Source organism: Bufo bufo, chromosome 1 (genome assembly GCF_905171765.1).
Source record: "Bufo bufo chromosome 1, aBufBuf1.1, whole genome shotgun sequence".
Taxonomy (NCBI): Eukaryota; Metazoa; Chordata; class Amphibia; order Anura; family Bufonidae; genus Bufo; species Bufo bufo.
The window spans coordinates 109,859,278-109,886,674 of record NC_053389.1 but is presented as its reverse complement, the minus strand read 5'-3'; the positions used below and the strand labels follow the sequence as shown (position 1 = coordinate 109,886,674).

General features: G+C 45.0%; 1 protein-coding gene across 2 annotated transcripts; it reads left to right on the top strand.

Annotated features, from left to right (window-relative positions):
• Positions 1-7,162: 7,162 nt before the first annotated feature.
• AURKAIP1 (aurora kinase A interacting protein 1) lies at positions 7,163-24,895 on the top strand. 2 transcript variants are annotated; one of them, XM_040427928.1, is made up of 4 exons: positions 7,163-7,252; positions 12,357-12,446; positions 16,996-17,432; positions 24,723-24,895. In XM_040427928.1, the coding sequence occupies exons 2-4, from the start codon at positions 12,395-12,397 to the stop codon at positions 24,819-24,821; spliced, it is 588 nt and encodes a 195-aa protein (XP_040283862.1). In that variant the 5' UTR covers positions 7,163-7,252; positions 12,357-12,394; the 3' UTR covers positions 24,822-24,895. The 2 variants fall into 2 exon arrangements, with proteins under 2 accessions (XP_040283862.1, XP_040283871.1); XM_040427937.1 differs by lacking the exon at positions 7,163-7,252 and adding an exon at positions 7,329-7,353.
• The last annotated feature ends 2,502 nt before the right edge of the window (positions 24,896-27,397 follow it).

Sequence of the window (27,397 nt, the reverse complement as noted above, 5' to 3'; positions counted from 1 at the left end):
AGGTGTTGCACAAGAGTTATTGGCAAATGGCGATGAAATTTGAGAATTTCATTTTTTTGCCTAATTTTCCATTTTAACCCATTTTTTCCACTAACAAAGCAAGGGTTAACAGCCAAACAAGACTGTATCTTTATTGCCCTGACTCTGCTGTTTACAGAAACACCCAATATGTGGCCGTAAACTACTGTACGGGCACACAGCGGGGCGTAGAGTGAAAGGTGCGCCGTTTGGTTTTTGGAGGGCTGATTTTGCTGGACTGTTTTTTTTGGCACCATGTCCCATTTGAAGCCCCACTGATGCACCCCTAGATTATAAACTCCATAAAAGTGACCCCATCTAAGAAACTACACCCCTCAAGGTATTCAAAACTGATTTTACAAACTTTGTTAACCCTTTAGGTGTTGCACAAGATTTAATGGAAAATAGAGATACAATTTCAAAATTTCACTTTTTTGGCAGATTTTCCATTTTAATATTTTTTTTCCAGTTACAAAGCAAGGGTTAACAGCCAAACAAAACTCATTATTTATGGCCCTAATTCTGTAGTTTACAGAAACACCCCATATGTGGTCGTAAACCGCTGTACGGGCACACGGCAGGGCGCAGAAGGAAAGGAACACCATATGGTTTTTGGAAGGCAGGTTTTGCTGGACTGTTTTTTTTTACACCATGTCCCATTTGAAGCCCCCCTGATGCACCCCTAGAGTAGAAACTCCAAAAAAGTGACCCCATTTTAGAAACTACGGGATAGGGTGGCAGTTTTGTTGGTACTAGTTTAGGGTACATATGATTTTTGGTTGCTCTATATTACACTTTTTGTGCGGCAAGGTAACAAGAAATAGCTTTTTTGGCACCGTTTTTTTTTTGTTATTTACAACATTCATCTGACAGGTTAGATCATGTGGTAATTTTATAGAGCAGGTTGTCACGGACGCGGCGATACCTAATATGTATACAATTTTTTTTATTATGTAAGTTTTACACAATGATTTCATTTTTAAAACCAAAAAAATTTTTAGTGTCTCCATAGTCTAAGAGCCATAGTTTTTTCAGTTTTTGGGCGATTATCTTAAGTAGGGTCTCATTTTTTGCGGGATGAGATGACGGTTTGATTGGCATCTATTTTGGGGTGCATATGACTTTTTGATTGCTTGCTATTACACTTTTTGTGACGTAAGATGACAAAAATGGCTTTTTTTACACCGTTTTTATTTTTATTTTTTTACGGTGGTCATCTGAGGGGTTAGATCATGTGATATTTTTATAGAGCCGGGCGATACGGACGCGGCGATACCTAATATGTATACTTTTTTTTATTTATGTAAGTTTTACACAATGATTTCATTTTTGAAACAAAAAAAATGATGTTTTAGTGTCTCCATAGTCTAAGAGCCATAGTTTTTTCAGTTTTTGGGCGATTATCTTGGGTAGGGTATGATTTTTGCGGGATGAGATGACGGTTTGATTGTTACAATTTTGGCGTACATGCGACTTTTTTGATCACTTTTATTACCTTTTTTGGGAAGTAAGGTGGGCAAAATTTCAATTTCATCATAGTTTTTTATTTTTTATTTTTATGGTGTTCACCGTTCGGGTAAAGTAACATGACCGTTTTATAGATCAGGTCATTACGGACGCGGCGATACCAAACATGTGTAGGGAATTTTATTTTTTTCATTTTTTATCAGTGATAAATGTGTTTTTTGATTTTTACTTTTTTTTCACTTTTATTCACTTTTTTTGGACCCAGACCCACTTGGTTCTTGAAGATCCAGTGGGTCTGATGTCTGTATAATACAGTACAGAACAATATATATTGTACTGCACTGTATTTTACTTACACTGAACAGATCTATGCCTTTCAGCACAGATCTGTTCAGCACCATGGAAAGCAGGACGCCTGAGAGGCGTCCTGTTGCCATGGGAACCTTCCCCGTCTGCTCAGAACTTCGCAGACGGGGAAGGGTAAGGAGGGGATCTCTCGGGGGGCTGTCTGGGGGCTCTCTCCCTCTCCATCGGGGGGCTGCAAAGGCACAGCAGCCCCCCGATGGGAGAGGGAGGGAGCTCCCTACGCTGTTAACCTTTTCCATACAGCGGTCCGTACGGACCGCTGTATGGAAAGGGTTAAACGGCTGACATCGCATCGCAGATGTCAGCCGTTTATACCAGGGTGCCAGCAATGTGCTGGCACCCTGGTATACCCACTGAACACCAATGAATTTTCAAGGGGAGGCGGGCGGGGGATCGCGATCCCGCCTGCCGCACCGCCCGCCTCCCGCACCGCCCCCACCGCCCGCAACCCTCCCCCTGCACCTCCCGCCACCATAAAAATCATTCGGGGGTGCAGGGGGGGGTGAATAAAACTTTTTTTAGGCATATAAAGTTTCTGATCCCCGCGGTCAGGGACCGCGGGGACCAGAAACTGCAGAAATCGCAGCAAACCGCAGGTCTGAATTGACCTGCGGTTTGCCGCGATAGCCGACATGGGGGGGTCACGGGACCCCCCCGCGCATTTAGCCTAGGTGCCTGCTCAATGATTTGAGCAGGCACCGGGTTCCGATCACTGCCGGCCGGGCGGCAGTGATCGGAACAACACATGACGTACCGGTACGTCATGTGTCCTTAAGTACCAGGACATCATGACGTACCGGTACGTCATGTGTCCTTAAGAGGTTAAAGGGGTTTTCCGAGATTTTTTATTTTTTTTTACTGATGACCTATCCTCTGGATAGGTCATTGGTATCTGATCTGTGGGGGTCCGACACCCGGGACCCCCGCCGATCAGCTGTCTAATCAGCACCTTGATATGCCACACCTGTGAGGTGGGATGGATAATCTCTGCAAAGGAGAAGGGCTCACTAACCGATTTAGACAGATTTGTGAACAATATTTGAGAGTAATGGGTCATTTGTGCATGTAGAAAATGTTTCCGATCTTTGAGTTCAGCTCATGCAAAATGGGAGCATTCATATTTTTGTTCAGTGTATATGACCCCGAATACTGATTATGTTGGAAGTGTGCAGCTTGAGACCTAAGCTCTCGCTAAGTATTCACTTTCGGGGTAAGGGGCTGGGGGTGCATTCACTGGCCTCAGTAGTTATGCCCAGATGTGTCCCCTTCACAGTAGTTATGCTCAGATATTTGCCCCCTTCACAATATTTATGCCCACATTGTGCCCCCTTTACAATAGTTATGTCCAGACGTACCCCCTGAACAATAGCTATGCCAAGATATGCCTCTTTCACAATAGTTATGCCCAGACGTGCCCCCTTACAGTAGTTATACCCAGATGTGCCCCATGCACCATAGTTATGCCCACATGGGCTCCTTCACAGTAGTTATTTACAGAACATGCCCGCAACTTTGAAGATGTTTTTTTTATTGTGAAGCAAACAACAAATAGGACAAAATAACAGAAAAAGTAAATGCACATAACTATTCACCCCCCTAAAGTCAATACTTTGTAGAGAAGTCTCTATGAGCTTGCCACATCTTACCACTGGGATTTTTGCCCATTCCTTCTTGCAAAACTGCTCCAGCTCCTTTAAGTTGGACGGTTTGCGCTTGTGAACAGCAATCTTTAAGTCTGACCACAGATTTTCTATTGAATTGACATCTGGGCTTTGACTCACTAGGCCATTCCAACTCATTTACATGTTTCCCCTTAAACCAGTCAAGTGTTGCTTTAGGCCTCTTTCACACTTGCGTTGTTGGGATCCGGCATGCACTTCCGTTGCCGGAGGTGCCTGCCGGATCCGGAAAAACGCAAGTGTACTGAAAGCATTTGAAGACGGAACCGTCTTCCAAATGCGTTCAGTGTTACTATGGCACCCAGGACGCTATTAAAGTCCTGGCTGCCATAGTAGTAGTGGGGAGCGGGGGAGCAATATACTTACAGTCCGTGCGGCTCCCGGGGCGCTCCAGAATGACGTCAGAGCGCCCCATGCGCATGGATGACGTGATCACATGGATCACGTGATCCATGCGCTTGGGGCGCCCTGACGTCACTCTGGAGCGCCCGGGGAGCCGCACGGACGGTAAGTACACTGCTCCCCCGCTCCCCACTACACTTACCATGGCTGTCAGGACTTTAGCGTCCCGGCAGCCATGGTAACCACTCTGAAAAAGCTAAATGTCCGCTCCGGCAATGCGCCGAAACGACGTTTAGCTTAAGGCCGGATCCGGATCAATGCCTTCCAATGGGCATTAATTCCGGATCCGGCCTTGCGGCAAGTGTTCCGGATTTTTGGCCGGAGCAAAAAGCGCAGCATGCTGCGGTATTTTCTCCGGCCAACAAACGTTCCGTACCGGAACTGAAGACATCCTGATGCATCCTGAACGGATTACTCTCCATTCAGAATGCATTAGGATAATCCTGATCAGGATTCTTCCGGCATAGAGCCCCGACGACGGAACTCTATGCCGGAAGACAATAACGCAGGTGTGAAAGAGCCCTTAGCCGTGTGTTTGGGGTCATTGTCCTGCTGGAAGGTGAACCTCCGTCCTAGCCTCAAATAACGCACAGAGTGGTACAGGTTTTGCTCAAGAATATCCCTGTATTGAGCACCATCCATCTTTGCCTCAACTCTGACCAGTTTCCCAGTCCCATCCCCACAGCATGATGCTGCCACCACCATGTTTCACTGTGGGGATGGTGATCTTTGGGTGATGTGATGTGTTGGGTTTGCACCAGACATAGTGTTTTCTTTGATGGCCGAAATTTTCAATTTTAGTCTCATCAGACCGGAGCACCTTCCTCCATACATTTTAGGAGTCTCCCACATGCCTTCTCACGAACTCACAACGTGCCTTTTTGTTTTTAGCTGAAAGTAATGGCTTTCTTCTGGCCACTCTGCCATAAAGCCCAACTGTATGGAGCGTACGGCTTATTGTCGTCCTATGTACAGATACTCCAGTCTCTGCTGTGGAACTCTGCAGCTCCTCCAGGGTTACCTTAGATCTCTGTGCTGCCTCTCTGATTAATGCCCTCCTTGCCCGGTCCGTGAGTTTTGGTGGGCATGCGTCTCTTGGCACGTTTGCCGTTGTGCCATGTTCTTTCCATTTGGTTATGATAGATTTGATGGTGCTCCTGGGGATCATCAAAGATTTGGATATTGTTTTATAACCTAACCCTGACTTGTACTTCTCAACAACATTGTCCCTTACTTGTTTGGAGAGTTCCTTGGTCTTCATGGCAGTATTTGGTTAGGGATGCCTCTTGCTTAGGTGTTGCAGCCTCTGGGGCCTTTCAAAAAAGGTGAGTATATGTAATGACAGATCATGTGACACTTAGATTTCACACAAGTGGACATCATTTCACCAATTATGTGACTTCTGAAGGTAATCGGTTGCACCAGAGCTTTTTAAGGACTTCCTAACAAAGGGGGTAAATACATATGCACATGCCAATTTTCTGTTTTCTATTTCTAAACAATAGTTTTATTTATATATTTTTCTCATTTCACTTCGCCAACTTGGATCAGAACACAATAGTCTATCACATAAAATTCAGATTAACAAAACATCAGTACCAAAATACGAAAAAAGTCAAGGGGGGTGAATACTTTTGCTAGGCACTGTATGTGCCCCCTTCACTATAGTTATGCCCAAATGTGCCCCTTCACAGTAGTTATGCCCAGACGAGCCCCCTTCACAGTAGTTATGCCCACATTGTGCCCTCTCACAGTAGTTATGACCAGATACAGTATGTGCCCCCTTCAAAGTAGTTATGCCCAGATGTCCCCCTTCACACTACTTATATCCAGATGTGCCACAGTAAAAAAGAAAAGAAACAGGAAATACTCACCTACTACCTCCGATGACCTGTGCTCCCCAGCAGCACGCAGAATGCTATCACACATGACACTGCTGGGCTGTGTAGGAGAAGCAGAGGCTGATTCCCGGCCTGCACTGCTCCTCCTACATAGACCAGCAGTGTGGAGCGCCGGGAGCTGAGCTGAATGGTGAAACAAGGAGTGTACGGCTACCTGCTTCAACCATTACAAGCAACTCTCTCTGCGTCCTATGGATGCTGAGACTGGGACACACAGTACCTCAGCCATTCCACGACCATGGGACAACCACCGAAATCTGGGACTGTCTTGCCGGATCCAGGACAGTTGGGAGGTATGCAGGCCTTGTGGCCTAAGAGAGTGAACGGTGGTGACGAGAGTCATCGGCTCCCATACCCCGCTGATGTATTCAATTGGGGGGACCTGGGCACAATATACAGAGCCCAAGACTCAGGCCCCCAGGCAGCTGCCAAAGCGCCCGATTGTAATCCATCATTAGGGTCTGCCATGAGATTTATTTAGCTATTTGAACTGCTCTGGGATCTGTATTTATCTAGGCAGTGTAGAGTCTGTATTTTATTTGGGGCGTGATAAAGGGGGTCATATGCACTATTTTAATCGTATATAAATGGACAGGGCATGTCAAATTTTGTCTGCTGTACATAGCACTTTGTATACGCCACTTTTAAAGTGCGGCCGCACTTTGAAAAAAAATTTGTGATATGTCATAGTAACACATATCACGTAGCACCTCTGCCGATCGCTAGAAGCGCGCTTTTTCTCCGCGCTGCAGAAGATGAAATAAAGATGGACTTATAGGGGAAGATTTATCAAAACTGGTAAAATGGACAACTAAAAAGTGAAATCTGATTGGTTGCTATGGGAAACTAACCAAGTTCTACTTTACACCAGTTTTGATAAAATTTCCCCCTCAGATTGATTCTGTCTTCTGTAGCGAGGATAGAGAGCACGCTATGTGCGCACTTCTCTGTACTCCTAGTGATCAGTGGGGTCTCAGCACTCAGACCCCCACCCATAAAAACCTTTGATTTGTCACTATGACATATCAAACATGTTTGCAGAGTACAGTGACACTTTAAGAATCTCCCTTTTAAAAAGCTGGCAATTATGAAGCACCAAAGAAAATGTCATATAGCTTATATCCCTCACCATATACTTAGGATTTATACACTTTGTACATTTTAATGCTCCTTTAGAGCATTACTTTAGGTAAGCTGGACATATAAGAATTCAGAACCTTTAAAGTGGATCAATATGAAATGAAGATCGGAATCTACAAATGAATACACAGACGTGAAATACTCTGCAGTCTGTACTTCCTCCTATGGCCACTAGAGGGAGCGCTGCGCGCGCGGAACCTTCCTGCAGGACTCAACTGGGGAAGTTTAATAGAGCGGACAGGAAGCGTGTGTGCACGGAGAAAGAAGGTCTGAGGTCAGGTGTGTATAATGTGTCACCCGGGCTGTCAGCTTGTCTCCCTCTAGACGAGTAACGTGTAATCTGCGCTCTGTGTATGTGTACTGCCCCCATCACTTGTGCGGTATGTAATGGAGAATATAATCCTAACAAGTGTCAGGGGGAGAGATGCTGACTGTCCTATCTCACAGCAGTGTGAACAGAGCCTTATATCTGAATGCAGTTTCACAGCTATGTGAACAGAGCACATCCCATTCAGCCATTTCTAGAACTCTGCCTACCCCTGGCTGGTGCCTCACTGTTCAGATGTCCGGCCCTGAAATCTCATCACCTGTGCGGTCTGGATCTAGGAGCGGTGGCACTGAGAACTGCGCATGTGCCGACTGTACCATTGCCAGCGCGTGTGTGAGAGTTAAGGGCCAGGCATTTGAAAAGTGAGGTCAATGAGCAGGGACTGGGGGGTTGAAGCGGTGCCCCGAGTGCCTAATTTACATAAAACTAAAAGTACCCTATTTTTCGCCCTATAAGACGCACCGGCCCATAAGACGCACCTAGGTTTTTGAGGAGGAAAATAAGAAAAAAAATATTTTGAACCAATAGGTGTGCTTTTGGTGGGTTTTGAACTAATTGTGGTCTGTGGGTGATGCACTGTTATGGGGGATCTGTGGGTGGCGCACTGTTATAGGGGATCTGTGGGTGGCGCACTGTTATGGGGGATCTGTGGGTGGCGCACTGTTATGGGGGATCTGTGGGTGGCGCACTGTTATGGGGGATCTGTGGGTGGCGCACTGTTATGGGGGATCTGTGGGTGGCGCACTGTTATGGGGGATCTGTGGGTGGCGCACTGTTATGGGGGATCTGTGGGTGGCGCACTGTTATGGGGGATCTGTGGGTGGCGCACTGTTATGGGGGATCTGTGGGTGGCGCACTGTTATGGGGGATCTGTGGGTGGCGCACTGTTATGGGGGATCTGTGGGTGGCGCACTGTTATGGGGGATCTGTGGGTGACGCACTGTTATGGGGGTTCTGTGGGTGACGCACTGTTATGGGGGATCTGTGGGTGACGCACTGTTATGGGGGATCTGTGGGTGACGCACTTTTATGGGGGATCTGTGGGTGACGCACTGTTATGGGGGATCTGTGGGTGACGCACTGTTATGGGGATCTGTGTATGACACATATATAGCATCTTATGCTATGTGTCATCCACAGATCCCCTCCATAACAGTGTCCCTGTAGTGAATGACCCTCAATACAGGGGGTGGGGGTCGCATCTGCTTTTATAATGACAGCGGGGCCCGTGCAGTGACTGTATTCTACTACACGGGCCCCGCTCACTGTATATTATCGTATCTGTAATAGTTAATTGTTATGTATATAATCGTATAATCAGCGCGAGTCACTACGTCATGCTCCCACGCCGCCTGCTTCATTCATAAAGTGTGCGTCGCAGGCGCGTGACATAGTGATGACTCACGCTGCCAGCGCCCGGCATGCCTCCTCCCTCCTCTCTGCTACCGAGCGCTTGTAGTTGTAAGTATACAGTTGCTGATTACCCGATTATATACATAACAATTAACTATTACAGATACGATAATATACAGTGAGCGGGGCCCGTGTAGTAGAATACAGTCACTGCACGGGCTCCGCTGTCATTATAAAAGCAGATGCCGGCCCCCAGCCCCTCCTCCCTCACAGCTGATACACCCGCCGCGCGGCATCGCGGCGGGTGTATCATTGAAAAGTCAGCAGCATTCACCCCATAAGACGCACTGCTATTTTCCCGTCTTATAGGGCGAAAAATACGGTAAGTGCCTTGTTTACTAGGGTTGATAATGCTGACAGATGCGCTTTTAGCCTTTCAGCCCCAGAGGTTTTTTGTTTTTCACTCTGGAGCCATAACGTTTTTATTTTTTCATTCACCATTTAATATTGCATACGATGTAGTGGGGAGCTTGAACAAAAAAGTCTAAATGGAGTGAAATTGGGAAAAAAAAAGCATGACCGTTTTATGGGGTTTGTTTTTACGGCGTTCCCTATACGGTAAAACTGACCTGTTACTTTCGTTCTCCAGGTCAGTAGGATTATGGCGATACCACTTCTGTATAGTTTTTCTTGCCTTTAAAAAAAATAAAAAAATTTAAAAATACACTGCTCAAAAAAATAAAGGGAACACAAAAATAACACATCCTAGATCTGAATTAATTAAATATTCTTCTGAAATACTTTGTTCTTTACATAGTTGAATGTGCTGACAACAAAATCACACAAAAATTAAAAATGGAAATCAAATTTTTCAACCCATGGAGGTCGGGATTTGGAGTCACACTCAAAATTAAAGTGGAAAAACACACTACAGGCTGATCCAACTTTGATGTAATGTCCTTAAAACAAAATGAGGCTCAGTAGTGTGTGTGGCCTCCACGTGCCTGTATGACCTCCCTACAACGCCTGTGCATGCTCCTGATGAGGTGGCGGACGGTCTCCTGAGGGATCTCCTCCCAGACCTGGACTAAAGCATCTGCCAACTCCTGGACAGTCTGTGGTGCAACGTGACGTTGGTGGATAGAGCGAGACATGATGTCCCAGATGTGCTCAATTGGATTCAGGTCTGGGGGACGGGCGGTCCAGTCCATAGCATCAATGCCTTCGTCTTGCAGGAACTGCTGACACACTCCAGCCACATGAGGTCTAGCATTGTCTTGCATTAGGAGGAACCCAGGGCCAACCGCACCAGCATATGGTCTCACAAGGGGTCTGAGGATCTCATCTCGGTACCTAATGGCAGTCAGGCTACCTCTGGCGAGCACATGGAGGGCTGTGTGGCCCTCCAAAGAAATGCCACCCCACACCATTACTGATCCAATGCCAAACCGGTCATGCTGGAGGATGTTGCAGGCAGCAGAATGTTCTCCACGGCGTCTCCAGACTCTGTCACGTCTGTCACATGTGCTCAGTGTGAACCTGCTTTCATCTGTGAAGAGCACAGGGCGCCAGTGGCGAATTTGCCAATCTTGGTGTTCTCTGGCAAATGCCAAACGTCCTGCACGGTGTTGGGCTGTAAGCACAACCCCCACCTGTGGACGTCGGGCCCTCATATCACCCTCATGGAGTGTGTTTCTGACCGTTTGAGCAGACACATGCACATTTGTGGCCTGCTGGAGGTCATTTTGCTGGGCTCTGGCAGTGCTCCTCCTGTTCCTCCTTGCACAAAGGCGGAGGTAGCGGTCCTGCTGCTGGGTTGTTGCCCTCCTACGGCCTCCTCCACGTCTCCTGATGTACTGGTCTGTCTCCTGGTAGCGCCTCCATGCTCTGGACACTACGCTGACAGACACAGCAAACCTTCTTGCCACAGCTCGCATTGATGTGACATCCTGGATAAGCTGCACTACCTGAGCCACTTATGTGGGTTGTAGACTCAGTCTCATGCTACCACTAGAGTGAAAGCACCGCCAGCATTCAAAAGTGACCAAAACATCAGCCAGGAAGCATAGGAACTGAGAAGTTGTCTGTGGTCACCACCTGTAGAACCACTCTTTTATTGGGGGTGTCTTGCTAATTGCCTATAATTTCCACCTGTTGTCTATCCCATTTGCACAACAGCATGTGAAAATTGATTGTCACTCAGTGTTGCTTCCTAAGTGGACAGTTTGATTTCACAGAAGTGTGATTGACTTGGAGTTACATTGTGTTGTTTAAGTGTTCCCTTTATTTTTTTGAGCAGTGTATATATTTTTTGTTTAGTTTTTGGCTCTGTACTCACCGCTTCCTGGTCCTCTGCTGTCAGCTGTGCAGGTCTGCGCACAGTGTAAGGGCGCTCTGTGACCTCACGCTGTGCGCGCAGAGTCACAGCACAGCAGACTGAAGAAGAGCGGCCGCGTCCGGAGCAGGAAAGGTGAGTTTTTTTTATTTTATTTCATATGAGGCTGATGGACGCTGCTGGGGGCATATATGTGGCTACTGGGAGCTGAAGAGAGACTACTGGGGGCATATATGGGGCTACTGGGGCATATGAGAGCTACTGGGGGCTGAAGAGAGACTACTGGGGTCATATATGGGGCTACTGGGGCATATATGAGGCTACTGGGGCATATATGAGGCTACTAGGGGCTTCAGAGAGGCTACTGGGGGCATATAAGAGGCTACTGGGGGCTGATATGAGGCATGGGGCTCTTCTCTGAGGTCTGATTGGGGGTCATTTACATTGGGGTCTGAGCTGAGGTCTTATTAACAATGGGGGTCTGATTGGTGGATTGACCTGAGGTGTCATAATTTTTTTCTCTCTTATTGTCCCCCTCTAAAACCTAGGTGCGTCTTATGGGTCCAAAAATACGGTAATTTTTTGTGGGAGGTGAAGTGACCCAAAAAACAGCGAATCTGCCATTTTGACGTTTTATTTCAGTTTCACCGCTTGCCGTATGGGATAAATATTATTATTAAAGCGCCATTCATCCCATAGCGCTGTACATATGATAATGGGTGCACATACATAATACAGACAATTGCACTAAACATGAACAAGACGAGTTACAGACTGGTACAGAAGGAGAGAGGGCCCTGCCCGTGAGGCTTACAATCTACATGATACGATCTACTTTATATTTTATTAGTCCTGCTGTATGTCTTATGTGCCGATGCCCGTGTTTATTTTTATTTATTTATTACATTTTGGGGGAAAGGGGGTTGATTAAAATTTTTATATTTATATTTAAAAACATTTATTTTTTCACTTTTTTTTTTTTTTTTTTTAGAGCTCCCATAGGAAACTATAACCAGCAATCATCAGTTTGCTTCTCTCATACACTCCAATGCTAATGCACTATGGGGTCATTTATCAAACTGGTGTAAAGTAGAACTGACTTAGTTGCCCAAAACAACCAATCAGATCCCACCTTTCATTTTTAAGAGTTACTTTACACCACTTTGATAAATCTCCCCCTATGTTGCTATGGAGCCCTGTAAAATCTGTGACAAATCCATGTGATTTTGGTGGATTTTTTGCAGATTCTTCTGCAGAAAATGTGGCTTTATCCTAACTCTTGCTGTAATAGAACTTTGTACAGTCGGGACATAATGGTTGTATGTATGCTGGGACACGTTATAACCTGAGTCACGTCTGTTTTCCAGACCCTGCGGACCTCCAGTAACTTCTCCTCCATCTCGGCATGTGGCTGACGAGACTGACTTCTCACCTGAGCCTAGCCACAAGGCTTGCAGGTACGTGACATGGCGTCTTCTAGACCAGGGATCAGCAACCTTCAGCACTCCAGCTGCTGTGAAACTACACTTCCCAGCATGCAGACATGCTCGGCAGCTCTTCTAACTCCCATACAAGTGAATGAAGCCTTCTGGGAGTTGTAGTTTCTGAACAGCTGGAGTGCCGGAAGTTGCTGATCCCTGGTGTAGACAGTGAATTCTCTGCAGGTGACTGCAGGCTTTCATTTTTACTGGATCCTATAGCAGTGTTCCTCAGCTCCAGTCCTCAGGATTTCCTAAGTATTGAGAATGTAATATAATTAGTGTCAATGCATCAGGACTGACCACAGGTGTTCATTCTGTGGGATATTCTCATTGTCACGTTCTCAGGCGTTGTTTACTGAATAAACAAAGAAAGACGCACCATAGGATGAATAGGTACTCCAAATGGAGGCTCATCTTAAAGGGTTGTGCAAATGATAGGCACAATCCTACTGTAGACGTGATGGGAAAAGGTGTTTATGCAAAGGTCTTCATCAAACTTTTTTTATTGTTCTCAGAAACACTTCACACAACGCGTTTCGGGGAACACTGCCCCTTCAGGTGAAAAATAAACAGGAAGTGTTCCCCGAAACGCGTTGTGTGAAGTGTTTCTAAAAACAATAAAAAAACGTTTGAAGACTTTTGCTACCTCCGCCTGGTTGGTTCGTCTGTGCCGAAGGAGGGCTGTTTCTGTATCTGCACGGATATCCTCATTATGACCGGCAGGTGGTCCTGAGGACTGGAGTTGAGGAACACGGGCCACATATATGGGATTATGTGTGGATTTGTATCAGCAAAGTCATTGAGATGTTGCACCCTGGTATGGTCACGTATATTGAATCTAAATGATGCAGGTACGCACGACTACGTTAATTGACTAATAAACACAACTGAAGGGGATGCTAAAAGAACAAAACAAAAAAAAAACTTTATTGAGAAATAATCACTAAAAGGAAGGTGCGAAGAGAAAACGGTGCTTCTTGCACCAAGTACACACATTCAGTTTGCGGGAACTGACCTATATGGCCTAAAAATAAAAATGAATATAAAGGCCTGTCCCTCAATGAAGAACTGAAAATTGGTGTCCTGTTTCTGGCCAAGAACCGTGGTTGATAATGGTAAGGATGTGCTATCCCTCTCACATAGGGGCAGCGCTCCGGCGCTAGAATGGCCGTGTGCGCCGCCCCTATGTATGTGAGAGGGGTAGCGCGTCCTTACTGCTCATACATTCAGCAAGTTTGCTCTAAATACAGGATTACAGGGCGAGCTCCTGGTGAGGCAATTTCTCGCGCAGAAACGCATCGAGCCTGATATGCCTTGATTTGCAAGCTACCTTTTTAGTTAGCAGTAGTAACATTGTTTATTTGAGCGACGGCTGCTTCCCAGCTGTGTTACCACAGCGTATACCCGCATTCACTATCTGTGAGTGGGGTGGGTATTGCTGTGTATAAATAGTAGCAGTCCCCTCTAGACTCATTTCTGGCAGCAACCTGGGTAGTTCTATTATCAACCACGGTTCTTGGCCAGAAACAGGACACCACTTTTTCAGTTCTTCATTGAGGGACAGGCCTTTATATTCATTTTTATTTTTAGGCCATATATGTCCGTTCCCGCAAACTGAATGTGTGTACTTGGTGCAAGAAGCACCGTTTTCTCTTCGCACCTTCCTTTTAGTGATTATTTCTCAATAAAGTTTTATTATTATTATTTTTTTGTTCTTTTAGCATCCCCTTCAGTTGTGTTTATTAGTCAATTAACGTAGTCGTGCGTACCTGCATCATTTAGATTCAATACGTGAGCATACCAGGGTGCAACATGCATCCCCTTCAGTTGCTGTCCGCATCCGTTGCTCCGTTATGTAGCCCCGCAAAAAAAAAATATTACATGTCCTATTCTTGTCCGTTTTGCAGAGAAGAATAGTCATTTCTGTTCCGTTCCACAAATTGCAGAAGGCTCACGGGTGGCTTCCATGTTTTGCGGATCCGCAATTTGCGGACTGCAAAAAACGGACCGGTCGTGTGCATGAGGCCTTAGAAATAAGCAAATCTATTCTAACAAATTCATTGTTTTAGCAGGACTTCTATACCTGTGCGGGGGGCTGTCCCTTCAGGTGAAGAAGCGTCCACTGGCCACAAGAGTGACTTTTAGCCCGGCCCTAACAATTTCCTGCCTGCGCAGCTGCTCCAATTAGCAGAGCAAGGGCACAGATGCCCCCTGCCCGGGAGTGTAGCACCCCCAGCACAGTTGCTGGAAATTGTCAGGCCTGGGCTAAATGTCCAGCCCTGTCAATCTTGTAGTAGTTGGGCACTTCTTCACCTGCAGCAGCGCCTGCTGATGAGAGAAATTGATTTGTTACATTTTCAAGTCAGAATGGGGCACATTTATGAAGCTCTCCTGTTTTTAGGCTTTCAATTAGACCAGCGTATTTGCTTCACCTGTCTGTCTTTTGCTGACTAGTTATCAAGCACTTCATGAATTAGACTAGATGTATTAATCTGACCTCTAGTGGTTCATTATCAGTACAACATGTCCATATTCACTAAGACTGGTCTAATTAGTGTGCGCATGAAAATTGGCGCACATCTCTATGTTTTTGATCCACTCAAAACAGACACAGAAAAGTATGCCAGCCCTGGAGTAGAAATTAGACTGTTTTTACGACTAAATCAGGTGCACCTACATAGATAGGTTGGAAAATAGTAAATGTACCCCAATGTGTTTACAATAAAGAAAAAAGGCAAACATTTCCATTCTGGCACAGGCAGTCCTGTGACCCGCTGCTTCCAGTCCCCTGTAGACCAGAAATGTGACATCCCTGCTGTCGTCCCATGCACTTCTGCAGCCATCCACTGGTTTCAGTGGTCACATGCTGCCTGTGGACACGTCATCGCTGAGGTCAGTGAATGGCTGCCGCAGTGCATGTGATAAAGGTCTGGATGTCACACTTCAGGACCACAGGGAACTGGAAGCAGCGAGGACAGGACCGCCAGTGCTGGAATAGAGCTGCTTGGAAGAGGTGAGAGGCTTTTTTTCTTTAGTGTAAAAAGCTTCATGCCCTTAATTAATTTTTACGTCATATAGAAGAAACCGCAGCACTCTCCTGTCTTCAATTCAGTGAAATTTATTTCACCAGCAAAACAAATGCGACGTTTCGACCGTAAAGGTCTTTCTTGTTGCTTGAGAAAGACTTTTACGGTCGAAACGTCGCATTTGTTTTGCTGGTGAAATAAATTCCACTGAATTGAAGACAGGAGAGTGCTGCGGTTTCTTCTATATGACGCATCCAAGGGGGAACTTCTGACTGGCTCCCAACACGGCTGGCACCACCACAAGATAAAACTTTAATTTTTCGTTGTGCTGCTATACGCATTTTTTCCTTAATTAATTTTTAATTATGGACAACCCCTTTAAGGATGTGGCTAGTTTGGTCCTCAAATACACACTCCAAAATCCACAACTTTTTTTTTTTCTTCAGTCGAGATAGTTGTGTAAGGACTTTTTTTTTATGTGGGATCAGTTATAGGGGGCCAGAAGGGGTTAAATTGTACCTCCTGTTTGGAGATTCCTATAGGGGTTCGCATTAATTGTAATCTCCCAACATTTTCACTTGCAAAAGTCTGATCAGGGAAGTAGCGCTGCAGTCAGATGTGTGGTAGCCCATCCAAAGACTGCAGGCAGTTTTACCCTGTAGCCCATGGGTCAGTAGCCTCCAGCATTCGCCATTCACTTTCCATGGGTGTTCCAAGATCAGCCAAGGAAGTGTGCATGCTGGGAGTTGTAGTGTCACAACAGCTAAAGATTGCTGATCCCTGCCCTAGTCCATAAACCATAGAAATCTGATTTGTACAGGATGAGTCAAAAGTCCTAGGACACCTTTTTATTTCAGAAATTAAAGAGAAAATGAAATATCTGAATACCCCAGCAAGTAATGGGTGAGGGGGAACATGGCCGCCATCTTCAAAGATACCATATTGGATGAAGGGCAAATGTTTCCAGTGGGAAGTTGGTGATAGCATATCAAAGAAGACCAGAATTTTTTTGAAGAAATTGATTTGTAATATCTCTTGTGGTTCAAAATTTATCAAAAAAGAAAGTTGCAACAACAACCGGGAACGTTCCCTGTGATGCACAGCTATTTGATGTGTTCAATGTGTTGTTCCTGGTGCTGAAGTTTGAAGTTTGGAACTATGCTGATAACATTTGAACCACAAGAGATATTGCAAATCAGTTTCTGAGAAAATCCTGGTCTTCTTTGATATGCTACCCGACCCTCTTCCCGTTGGAAAAATTTGCCCTTGATTCAATATGGCGGCTTTCAAGATGGCGCTTATGTTCTGGACATAGCCAAAAAGATAGGCTCCCTCACCCATTACTTGCTGGGGTATTTAGATATTTTATTTTCCCTTTTTGTTTCTGAAATAAAAGCATGTCCTTGGACTTTTGACTGCTGATTGACTACAGGATCAGGACAACTGACTTCCCCATTGCTGCAGTATCATCAGTGTGTGACTTCTCTCCTGTCTTCTAGGATGTCTGGCACCGCGATGTGCAGCTACAAGTCACAGGACCTTGTTTGCATGTTATAGCTCGCAGCACCCTCAGAGGCAACACATTCCACCCCCTACATGGATCACCCTAGAGCCAGAGCTGGATGAGCTCCTGGTCCCCCGCAGAATGTCCATCAGTCCCCTAGAGAGTTTGCTTTCCTCCCGGTACTCTCTTCCTAAGCATCTTACCTCTAATGCCCAGCAGGAGCAAGAAGAACACGAAAAATGCTATGATTGCCCCACTAGTCATGACACAGACTATATTGGGGAAGATGACGGAGACAGGGGGGTTGTGCAGTGTAAGAATGTCTTGAAGATCAGGCGGAGGAAGATCAACAAGCACAAGTACAAGAAGCTGCAGAAGCGCATCAAGTTTCTCAGGAAGAAAGTCCTTGATAAGCGCAGAGTGAGGAAGCAGGTAAGGAAAGCCTGGCGGCATTGTGTCTAGCAGGGTCTGCACAGGAGCGAGGAGTAGAGCACAGAGCGGATACAAGTGCCTCATGTGTGGTATGGGCCCGATTTAACAATCAAATAATAAAAGTCCTGCAATTTTCCAACAGACGTTGATTTTATATGCAGAGGCTGAAACTGTACACACCCAGTACTTTTCACAGCTGAGAATTTGTTACTTGTTCATGACCTGGAGCAAGGCAACAGCGTAAGCCTTTAACCCTTGGAATCCTGCAGTCTGTGGTGCAGCATTTCAAGGGTATACAGGAACAGTTTAGGACGGACCATCTTTGATCATTGTAGTTTTTAATGGCACCATTTTGGTGATGCTCCACGGGGTACAGGGCCCCCGTCTCGTAATTGGTAAGGGTCCCAGCAGTAGGAACCCCCTCCAATCTGATAGTTCTATAACTGGAATACCCATTAAACTTTTAACTCTTTCTGTGGGGGGAGGGCGGGGGGATAGGAAAAACAGCAATACTGCCGTTGAGGTTTTACATTTAAAATTTTGCAACTTTCATTTACCATTACGCCCATGACAGCACCCTTGAGAGAGAGCCCGCCTCCATCCAGGACAGGAAACAGGAACCCCTGTGGAGAGCTTTAAAGGAGGGACATTGCCCCTATAGCACCAGTTTCCTGTCCTATGGATAGGACGATTCGTGGAGAGCAAAGGTTAAGGCTGCAGGAGCCCCTGACTTGGTGTGGATATAGGGGTTACCTGGTGCGGCGTAAGGCTAACGCCGGCAGGGACCTGGGCTTAGGGTTTTTAAACCCTGTCCTCTATTCAGCGTGCTGCCAGAAGGATCCCAGCCAGCCTGACGGTGTGTGTGGATGCCCCAAATGGAAAAACTTTCTCTCATCATCTGAAATGATGGAGGAAGAGAGTAATCAGCGCGCTGATGTCTAGGAGGGTCATGATGGCAGCGCGCTGATGTCCAGGAGGGTCATGATGGCAGACCGGTATTCCTGGTGGGGTAAGGGGGTTTTGATCCCCATCCTTTTACTTTTTTCCAGAGTGTAATGGGGCTTATTCTCTTGTTTGTTATAGAAAAGAGGGCCCTAGAAAAGCCACATCTAAGAGAAGGGAGTGTGCCGTATGCAAGGAAAAACTCGCTCCCTCCTGGTCCAAATTACGGTGTCAGCATTGTGTGAACAAAGTAGTTGAGGATGAATCCCCGTCCCTGCTTCAGAATGTCAAGGACATTGTTAAATCTGAAGTTTCGGATTCTATGAAAGCGTTTAAAAAATGCCTCCCTGCCTCTGCAATGAGCAAACAGTCAAATTAATGTGATCTTAGATTTAGAATCTTCTGATGAAAACGAACAGGGAGAGGTCCTGGGCAATTTAAGTTCTTCCTCAGATGAAGAATCCTCTGGTAGACCCTTATTTTCCCCTGAAGATACACATTCCTTACTTAAAGCGATTAGAGCCACTATGAAAATAGATGAGGCTAGAGGGCAGAAGTCCGTTCAAGACATTATGTTTGGGGACTTGGGACATAAGCATCCTAGGGTCTTCCCATTAAATGAGAATATTAAATATCTAATTCAAAAAGAGTGGAAGAAACCTGATAAAAAAAACTTTTATCCCTAGAAGTGTAAAGTGGAAATATCCCTCTGATGAAGGTGAATCCTCCACTTGGGATAGGCCACCAAAATTGTACGCCCCCCCGTAGCCAAAAAGAGCTGCCCTACCTTTTGAGGACCTTGGAACATGAAAGGGCGGAAGTCTATCTTAAGAAAGTGTGGGAGGCCTTTAAGCCCAACATAGCCACTACCATTACTGGCAGATCCTTAAAATTATGGTTGCAGGAGTTGGAATCTCATATTCAAAACAAAACCTCTAGAGATCAACTTCTTGCAGTTTTTCCAACAATTTTCAAGGTGGTAGATTTAATCTCTGATGCCTTAGCGGATGCAATAAGATTGAACGCTAGATCAGCAGCCTTGTCAAACTCTGCTAGGAGGACTATCTGGCTTAGGGGTTGGTCTGGCGATACAGGTTCAAAGAACATGCTATGCTCTATCCCTTGTCAGGGGGATTTTCTTTTCGGATCAGTACTTGATGACCTGTTAGGAAAACCTTTCTTACTATCGGAGGCTTTTTCTGTTTCTAAACCCCCTAGAAAGCAGTTTTTTCGTAGAAACAGGAGAGGTTTCAATAGATCTGAGAGAAAACAAAATAACTGGAGGGAAGCTAGAGGTAAAAAAGAGAAAGGGTTCCTGCTTAACTCCCAGTCTGTTTCAGGGCCTAGGTCAGGTCAGCAATGACCATTATAGTCCAGTGGGGGGAAGAGTCACTCTCTTTTCTCAGGCTTGGGAGAAGATCTCAGCAAGCCCGTGGATAAATGGAATAATTAAAGAGGGTTTTTCGTCTAGAGTTTGTCTCCCCTCCTCCGGAAGGACTAAAAATTACAGATCTATTTGCAAATTCGGTAAAAAAATGTGGCATTAATGGAAGACATTTTTTCTCTATTAAAAAATGAAGTTTTAGTCCCAGTCCCGGACTCGGAAGAAAGGCAGAGGGTTTTACTTGTCCCTGTTTCTAGTACCCAAACCAGACTGCTCTTTTCAGATGATCATAAACTTGAGGGAATTAAATCAGTACCTCAAATACAAAAAGTTCAAAATGGAATCCATTCAGTCTACAGTAAAAGATCTATTTAAAGACTGTGTAATGGCTACCATATCATGTTCCAATTCATGCAGATTTTCAAAAATTCCTCAGGGTTTCAGTATCTTTAGAAGGTCAAACAACTCATCTACAATACAGAGCTCTTCCTTTCAGCATATCCCAGGCCCCTAGACTTTTCAAAAAGTTAATGGCGGAAGTGATGGCCCACCTAAGAGAAAAAGACATTAGAATTATTCCCTATTTAGACGATCTCTTGGTGGTAGCAGAATCAGTAGATCTTCTATCTTTACATCTTCTAGAAGTGATAGGAATTCTTCAAAAGCTCGGTTGGCAGTTTAATTGGGAAAAGTCAAATCTGGTTCCTTCTTAGAACTGTGTCTTCCTGGGATTAATCCTGGACTCGGTACAACAGAGATGTGTCCTCCCTCAACACAAGATATCTCGCCTAGGGCAAGACATTCAGTCTCTGGTAGCGTCAAAGAGACAAACCATCAGACAAGGCATGTCTGTCTTAGGCAGGATGACCTCTACAATCCCAGCTGTCAGTTGGTCCCATTTTCATTCCAGAATACTTCAGTGGCAAATCCTGAAGGATGGAAGGGTTCGTTGTACCCTCTTGATGCCCCACTTCTCCTCACTATTCAGGTATTACAGTCCCTAACCTGGTGGCAGGATCCTGCTAATTTGTCTCAGGGGTTCCCGTGGGATCTACAAGAACAGATAATAATTACCACGGATGCCAGTCCTACCAGGTAGGGGGGTGTTTTGTCAATGGGGAGTTCTGCAGGGAGTCTGGAATCTATTGGAGAGTCAGGCTGATTCACAAAATGTGAGGGAGTTAAGAGCTGTTCTCCTAGCCCTGAAAGAGTTTCTGCCCAAAAGGGGTAAAAATCTTTTTGGACAATGCTACCGTAGTATCCTACATGAACAGACAGGGCGGGACCAAATCAAAAGATCTAATGGTCTTAACAGTGGAAATTTTTTCTCTAATTATGCCTCTTGTTTCGTTTATCAAGGCGGTGTACCTAAAAGGGTCCGAAAACAAAGTGGCAGATTTTTTCAAGCAGAAACCATCTAGATCAAGGAGAGTGGTGTCTGAATCAAGAGGTCTTCGATCAAATTGTCCAGCTTTGGGGTCATCCCTGAGTAGATTTGTTTGCTACCAGACAGAACAGCAAATGAAAACGTTTCTTTTCCCTAAACCCAAACAATCTTTCTTTGGGTCTCGACTCTTTTTCTCTTCCGTGGCCACATGAACTTCTGTACGCTTTTCCTCCTCGAAGACTACCCCCAACAGTGTTACAGAAGTTGAGGCAGGAACAGAGACAAGGCTTATTCTCATTGCCCCTTTCTGGCCAAGGAGGTCCTGGTTCACTTGGCTGAGAAAGCTGTCCCTGGCAGACCCCTGGATTCTTCCGTCAAGACGGGACCTTTTGTTTCAGGAGCCGGTCTTTCATCCAGAAGTGAAAAGCCTTCATCTGGCAGCTTCGTTTTTGAGAGGGAGATCTTAAAGCAGGGTTTATCGGATGAGGATATTTCGACCCTTTTATCCTGCAGATAGACGGTAACCTCATCCATTTACCTTAGAATTTGGAAGGCTTTCTTAAACTTCTCCAATGTCCAGGTTGATCCTTTAAGTCCTCCGCCTATGTCTAGGATTTCTGCAAGAAGGCCTAAATAAAAACTTAAGACCTACCACTCTTAAAGTGCAGGTTTCTGCCCTTTCTGCCTTCTTTAAATCCCCTATTACGAACCATCCCTGGATTAGGCAGTTCTTTAGGGCCGTTAGCAGGATTAAACCCCCGTGGGATCTAAATTTAGACTTGTCTAGGATGTTGGAGCCTCCTTTCGAACCTATTCAGAATTTATCTGTTAGAACTCTATCTATCCTTCCTTGTTGCTATTACTTCGGCAAGGAGAGTTGGGGAGATTTCGGCCTTCTCAGCATCCCCTCCCTATACTAATATTCTGGAGGATAGAGTTCTCATTAGCACAGATCCTTTCTTCCCAAGGTGGTTTCACCTTTTCATACATCTCAAGACATTGTCCTTCCTTTTGTCAATCCCCGAAGAACGAGAAAGAAGGGAGGCTCCATTGCCTAGACGTCAGGAGGTGCCTCTCTGAATATTTGAAGGTTACTAGCCAGTGGAGAAAATCCTCTAGGCTGTTTGTGCAGTTTGGAGGAAGGAGTAAGGGTGATAAAGTTTATTCCAGAACATTAGCCAGATGGATTGTGGGCGCTATTTCCTTAGCCTATTCTGCAGTGGGTAAGTCTCCACCTTCGGGGTTTGGGGCTCACTCAACTAGATCCGTCTCTACCTCTTGGGTGGAAAGAGCTGATGCAACATTAGAGCAGATTTGTAGGGCAGCCTCCTGGAAGTCCCCCTGTACCTTGTTTCGGCACTATAGACTGGATTTAGACTCTAATGAGCGCTTGTCCTTTGGAAGAAAGGTTTTGCAGTAGTCCCCCTTCCCCAAGCTAGTTCTATTCTAGTCGTCTCTCAAGGGTGCTGTCATGGGCATATGGGAAATTCAGGATTACACTTACCGGTAATTGTTTTTCCATGAGCCCATGACAGCACCCGGGCTTTATTCCCACCCTATTTTTGGAGTTTTCATATTGAAAAATAAATAAAAATGATGGGTCTATTTGTATATATGTATTAAAAAAAGAAAAAAATGTAATCGTATTTGAAAAAGAAAAAAATGTATATTAAAAGAGAGAGTTTTACAGTAGTACGATGAGGACGAGTTCTCACAATTAACTGGTGCTATAGGGGCAATGTCCCTCCTTTTAAAGCTCTCCACAGGGGTTCCTGTCCTGGATGGAGGCAGGCTCTCTCTTAATGGTGCTGTCATGGGCTCATGGAAAAAACGATTACACCGGTAAGTGTAATCCTGAATTTTTGGCATAAATAACGTGATAATTTTATTCCCTGGGTAAGAACAATTAGTGATACCAAATACAGATTTTTTTATTTTTACTGTGTTCACCGTACAGGATAAATTACATAATTGTGTAGTGTTAGTCATTACGGAAGTGGCGATACCAAATAACAGGAGGGGATTGAAAAAAAATAGTTTTTTTCCATTCGAATAACATTAAATTTTTTTAACTTTTAATAAAAAGTTTTAAAAAACTTTTTTAACCCTTTCGCTACCAGGCCCGGGGCCTTCATTAAGCTCCAGACGGCCGAGTACTCCATGATCTCACTAACATGGTGCCGATGGGAGATAAAGGGAGTCCGCTTCCTTTGTAATTGCTTAGATGCCGCAGAATTGGTGCTTCTGCTGGTCCAAGCTTTCACCGCAGGAGCTCGGCTCTCATAACCCGTGCAGCACTTCGATTGAAATGCCATAAAAGCGGCGGCTTAGCCTAAGGCCCCTTTAGTGACCACTAATATGCCATTTTATGGCAGTCATGAAGGCGTTAAAGCTGCAGAATATATGTTTGTAACCTCTTTTCTTTCTGCTTCAGGAGATTTTTGTGGTTGACAATCCGTTCTCACTGCTGCCCACCAAACCATCAGTATTGTGTAACTGGATGGAAACCTTCCTCATTCTCTCCTCATTAGTGGCCCTGTGTACACACCCTGCTATCCTAGCCCCATTTACAGACCTGTAACAAGCGCCTCTTTCATGCTCCAGCCGGCTGGTGGTTTGGCAGCTTTCCAGCTCCGCTGCCTCCTTTGTCTCCCTTTATAGCTGGTGCAGAATGCCTCCCTCTCGTGCAATAATTGTATGACTGTGGCGCAGACAAATCCCATTTCATGCTCTTTTTCCACTGGTCTTATATGGTCAGATTGTAATAGATAAACAGATGGGGTTATGTACCTGCTCCTGTAGTATATGACTAGCATCCAGACTTACCATATCACAGTGCAAGACTGTGGGCAGGTTATATAATACAGAGTAGGGGCACATTTCTGTAATAAAGACCTCGGCTGCTGCAGAACCGCTTGGAAGAGGAAGAAAGAGCTTTATGACCATTATGGACTACTTATTCTCAAAATTTTGTCAACAACTGTTACACATACACTAGACCTCAATATCATTGGTGTTGAATATCATTGATGTCTGGTAAATGTACAGATCCCCCAGGGAACACCACAGTTCTGATTTCTCTGAAGCCAGCAGAATTGTGAAGGAGGCTCTGGAGCAGGGATGCTCAACCTGCGGCCCTCCAGCTGTTGTAAAACTACTGTTGTAAAGCTGTTGTAGTTTTGCAACAGCTGGAGGGCCGCAGGTTGAGCATGCCTGCTCTGAAGTATAACAGCCTGTAGGTTTAGAACGTTGAGTCAGTTTGTATTTATGTTTTATTATTTAGATGAATGCTGTATGGTAGCTGTAAATTGGTGTGGTCACACAAAATAATGTAATTTCTGATCCTCGGAATGCCAACTTCTCTGCTCTCTTCACACAAATGTCTCCAAATTGTCTCTGTTCATCCTTCCCCCATACCCTGGAACTCGCACTAGTTGCAGTGGTGAACGTGTACTTCAGTCCTGTTTTATGTAGAAGGTACTTTTCTGGGTGAAATCATGTTGTAATATCACAATAGATATTCATCTCCATTGCAATTACTGTAGATAATCCCTTTTTTTCTAACTTTTTTTAACAGAAGAATTTTGAAAAGGATCTAAATCGAATCTGGAGAAAGGCTGGACTGAAAAAGGCACCAGACAGCTGGATCACTCCCAAAATTTATGTGAAATATTGACGTCTTCTGATTGCTGCTTTTCTTTTAGAATTTCTGTATAATAATAAATTAGACATTTATGTAGAGGACGTGTATGAAGTGTTGAATCCTAATATTTGGCTATGTAGTGTGGAACTCTAGGGATGAAGCTTCTTTACTGTTCCCGTGTATTTGGTGGCAGCATTCACCATTTTTCCAGTTTTTCAAATTTTAAACTATTTTTTGTTATTACATAGTGGAACAGCAAAGGGATTTTCCAGCTTTGTGCAAAACCATACTCCCTGGCTTTCTTGTGGTTTTCCAGTCCCTGTCTTGTAAAATTCCAACATGGCCAGGGTCACATGCATTACTGCAACCAATGACTGGTCTCAACGATGATGTCCCCAAATGGCACATTGCTGCTTGGGGAGACGTCAGTGCTGAGGCCAGACATTGGCTGCAGCGGCGCACATGAAGGTTACAAGAAAGACTGAGCCAGAACGGAATGGCGAGGAGCAGGGGAGTATGCTTTCTCCGGCTGGGCTTAAAATTTGAAAAAGAGCAGGAAAACCCTTTGAAATACATTATATATTTGTGTGTTATTTTTATCACATGAGCTGCGTAGTGGAGTTGTGCTGGTGCTAGGAATTCGTTCACATTAGAGGGTCCCAATAGTTTTATTTTATTTTTTATTTTATTTATCATAATTTGTTTTTCGGCTTTTATTTTGTGTGATTTTAACTTGTACAGAAGAGACCCTTGGGGAATATTATTTATTCACAAGGTACTGCCTTGATGGTGTGACAACCAGGGCTCTACTGGGTGTAGCTGCATGATTGCGGAGACTAGAGATGAGCGAATTTCATATTTTGAAATTCGTTCAGGCTTTTTTTTTACTGGTAAAAGGTGAATTGCGTTATGGATTACGTTACTACGGACCATAACACAATTCTATGACGGAATGCCTTTAGAGGCATTCCGTTATTCATTCCGTCATAATAGAAGTCTATGGGCTGCAAAACGGAACCGTCCCGTTTCCGTTATGCAGGTGAGACGATATAATATATGGCCAGTCACCACACTGCACAGCACTTTTGGATTTTTTGTAGTATCGTTTGCACCCACCACCTCCACATGTTCAAAGGCTGAAGGTCAGTGGGAAGCATGAAATGCAGGACATGCATTTTTTATTTTATTTTTTGCCTAGTACTGTATTTTCTAATCGGTGGAGTTTTTGTAGTTGCTAACAACAACAGCCTAAAAAAAGCTTGTGGCAACACCCTAAAAAACATAAAGTAAGGGAATTATTTTTTCTATGGCATTTTTTGTGGTCTTAAACCACCAGATCAAATTCATGTTGGTAGGGGCCCTTAAGACCCTAATAGTTATAGTGCATGTGAAGGCACCCTATCTCACAATTAGTAGATGTAGTGGTGTACATTCAATTACGTTTTAGGCCCCTTTCACACGGGTGAAATGCGTGAGGTGAACGCATTGCACCTGCGCTGAATCTGGACCCATTCATTTCTATGGGGCTGTGCACATGAGCGTTGGTTTTGACGCATCACTTGTGCGTTGCATGAAAATCGCAGCATGTTCTATATTCTGTGTTTTTCACGCAACGCAGGCCCCATTGAAGTGAATGGGGCTGTGTGAAAATCGCAAGCAAGTGCGGATGCGGTGCAATTTTCACACACGGTTGCTAGAAGACGATCGGGATGGAGACCCGATCATTATTATTTTCCCTTAAACCAGGGGTGTCAAACTCAAATTCATCGGGGGCCGCATCAGCAGTTTTGTCACCCTCAAAGGGCCGGAAAACTTACAGTTACTTGGCTTGGCCCTTGGGGATCTCGGACACCACTTCCACACTTTGGCCGGGGGCTCGGTGGAGCTGATGTTGTGTTTTATCCTAATGAGAAAGATTTCATAATAAGTATTTGGAGAAGGTGCAGAGGGATAGCAGAGCAGGGAGAGGCTGGTGCTGCTACTAGGGGGGGTCATACCATGGGGGAGTAATAAAGCCCACCATAATGCCCCCCCAGTAGTAATAATTCTCCTTATAATGTGAAAGTGCAAAAAATACCCCCTTGTAATGCCCCCATTTGAGCTAATGTCCTCATAGTGCCCCCATAATGTGCCAGTATAAAATACCCCTATATAGTGCCCCTAGTAAATGACCCCATAGTGCTCCACACCCTCCTTCCTCCTAGTGCCCCCATAATGTACCAGTATAAAATGCTCCAGTAGATGCCCTCAGTATCCCCCATAATTTGCAAGTATAAAATACCCCTTCTTAGTGTCCCCCGTAGATGACCCCATAGTACTCCTCTCCCCCCTTCCCCATAGTACCCACCATGTGTCCCAGTATAAAATTGTACTGTACAGAGAGCCCATATAAAATACCCCTTCTTTGTGGCCTCAGTAGATGCCCCTATAGTGCCCCCAATCATGTGCCAGTATTAACAGCCCCCCCCCTGTGTCAGTAATAACAGCCCACAGTAATAACAGCCCCCAGTAATAAGAGCCCCTCTGTGTCAGTAATAACAGCCCCCAGTAATAAGAGCCCCTCTGTGCCAGTAATAACAGCCCCCAGTAATAAGAGCCCCTCTGTGCCA

What these genes read in the sequence shown, in the direction of transcription:
- AURKAIP1 (XM_040427928.1), top strand. Translation starts at nt 12,395, where the DNA reads ATGTGGCTGACGAGACTGACTTCTCACCTGAGCCTAGCCACAAGGCTT. An exon ending in CCTAGCCACAAGGCTTGCAG is followed by an intron (nt 12,447 to 16,995) that starts GTACGTGACATG and finishes CCTGTCTTCTAG; the next exon opens with GATGTCTGGCACCGCGATGT. An exon ending in AGCGCAGAGTGAGGAAGCAG is followed by an intron (nt 17,433 to 24,722) that starts GTAAGGAAAGCC and finishes TTTTTTTAACAG; the next exon opens with AAGAATTTTGAAAAGGATCT.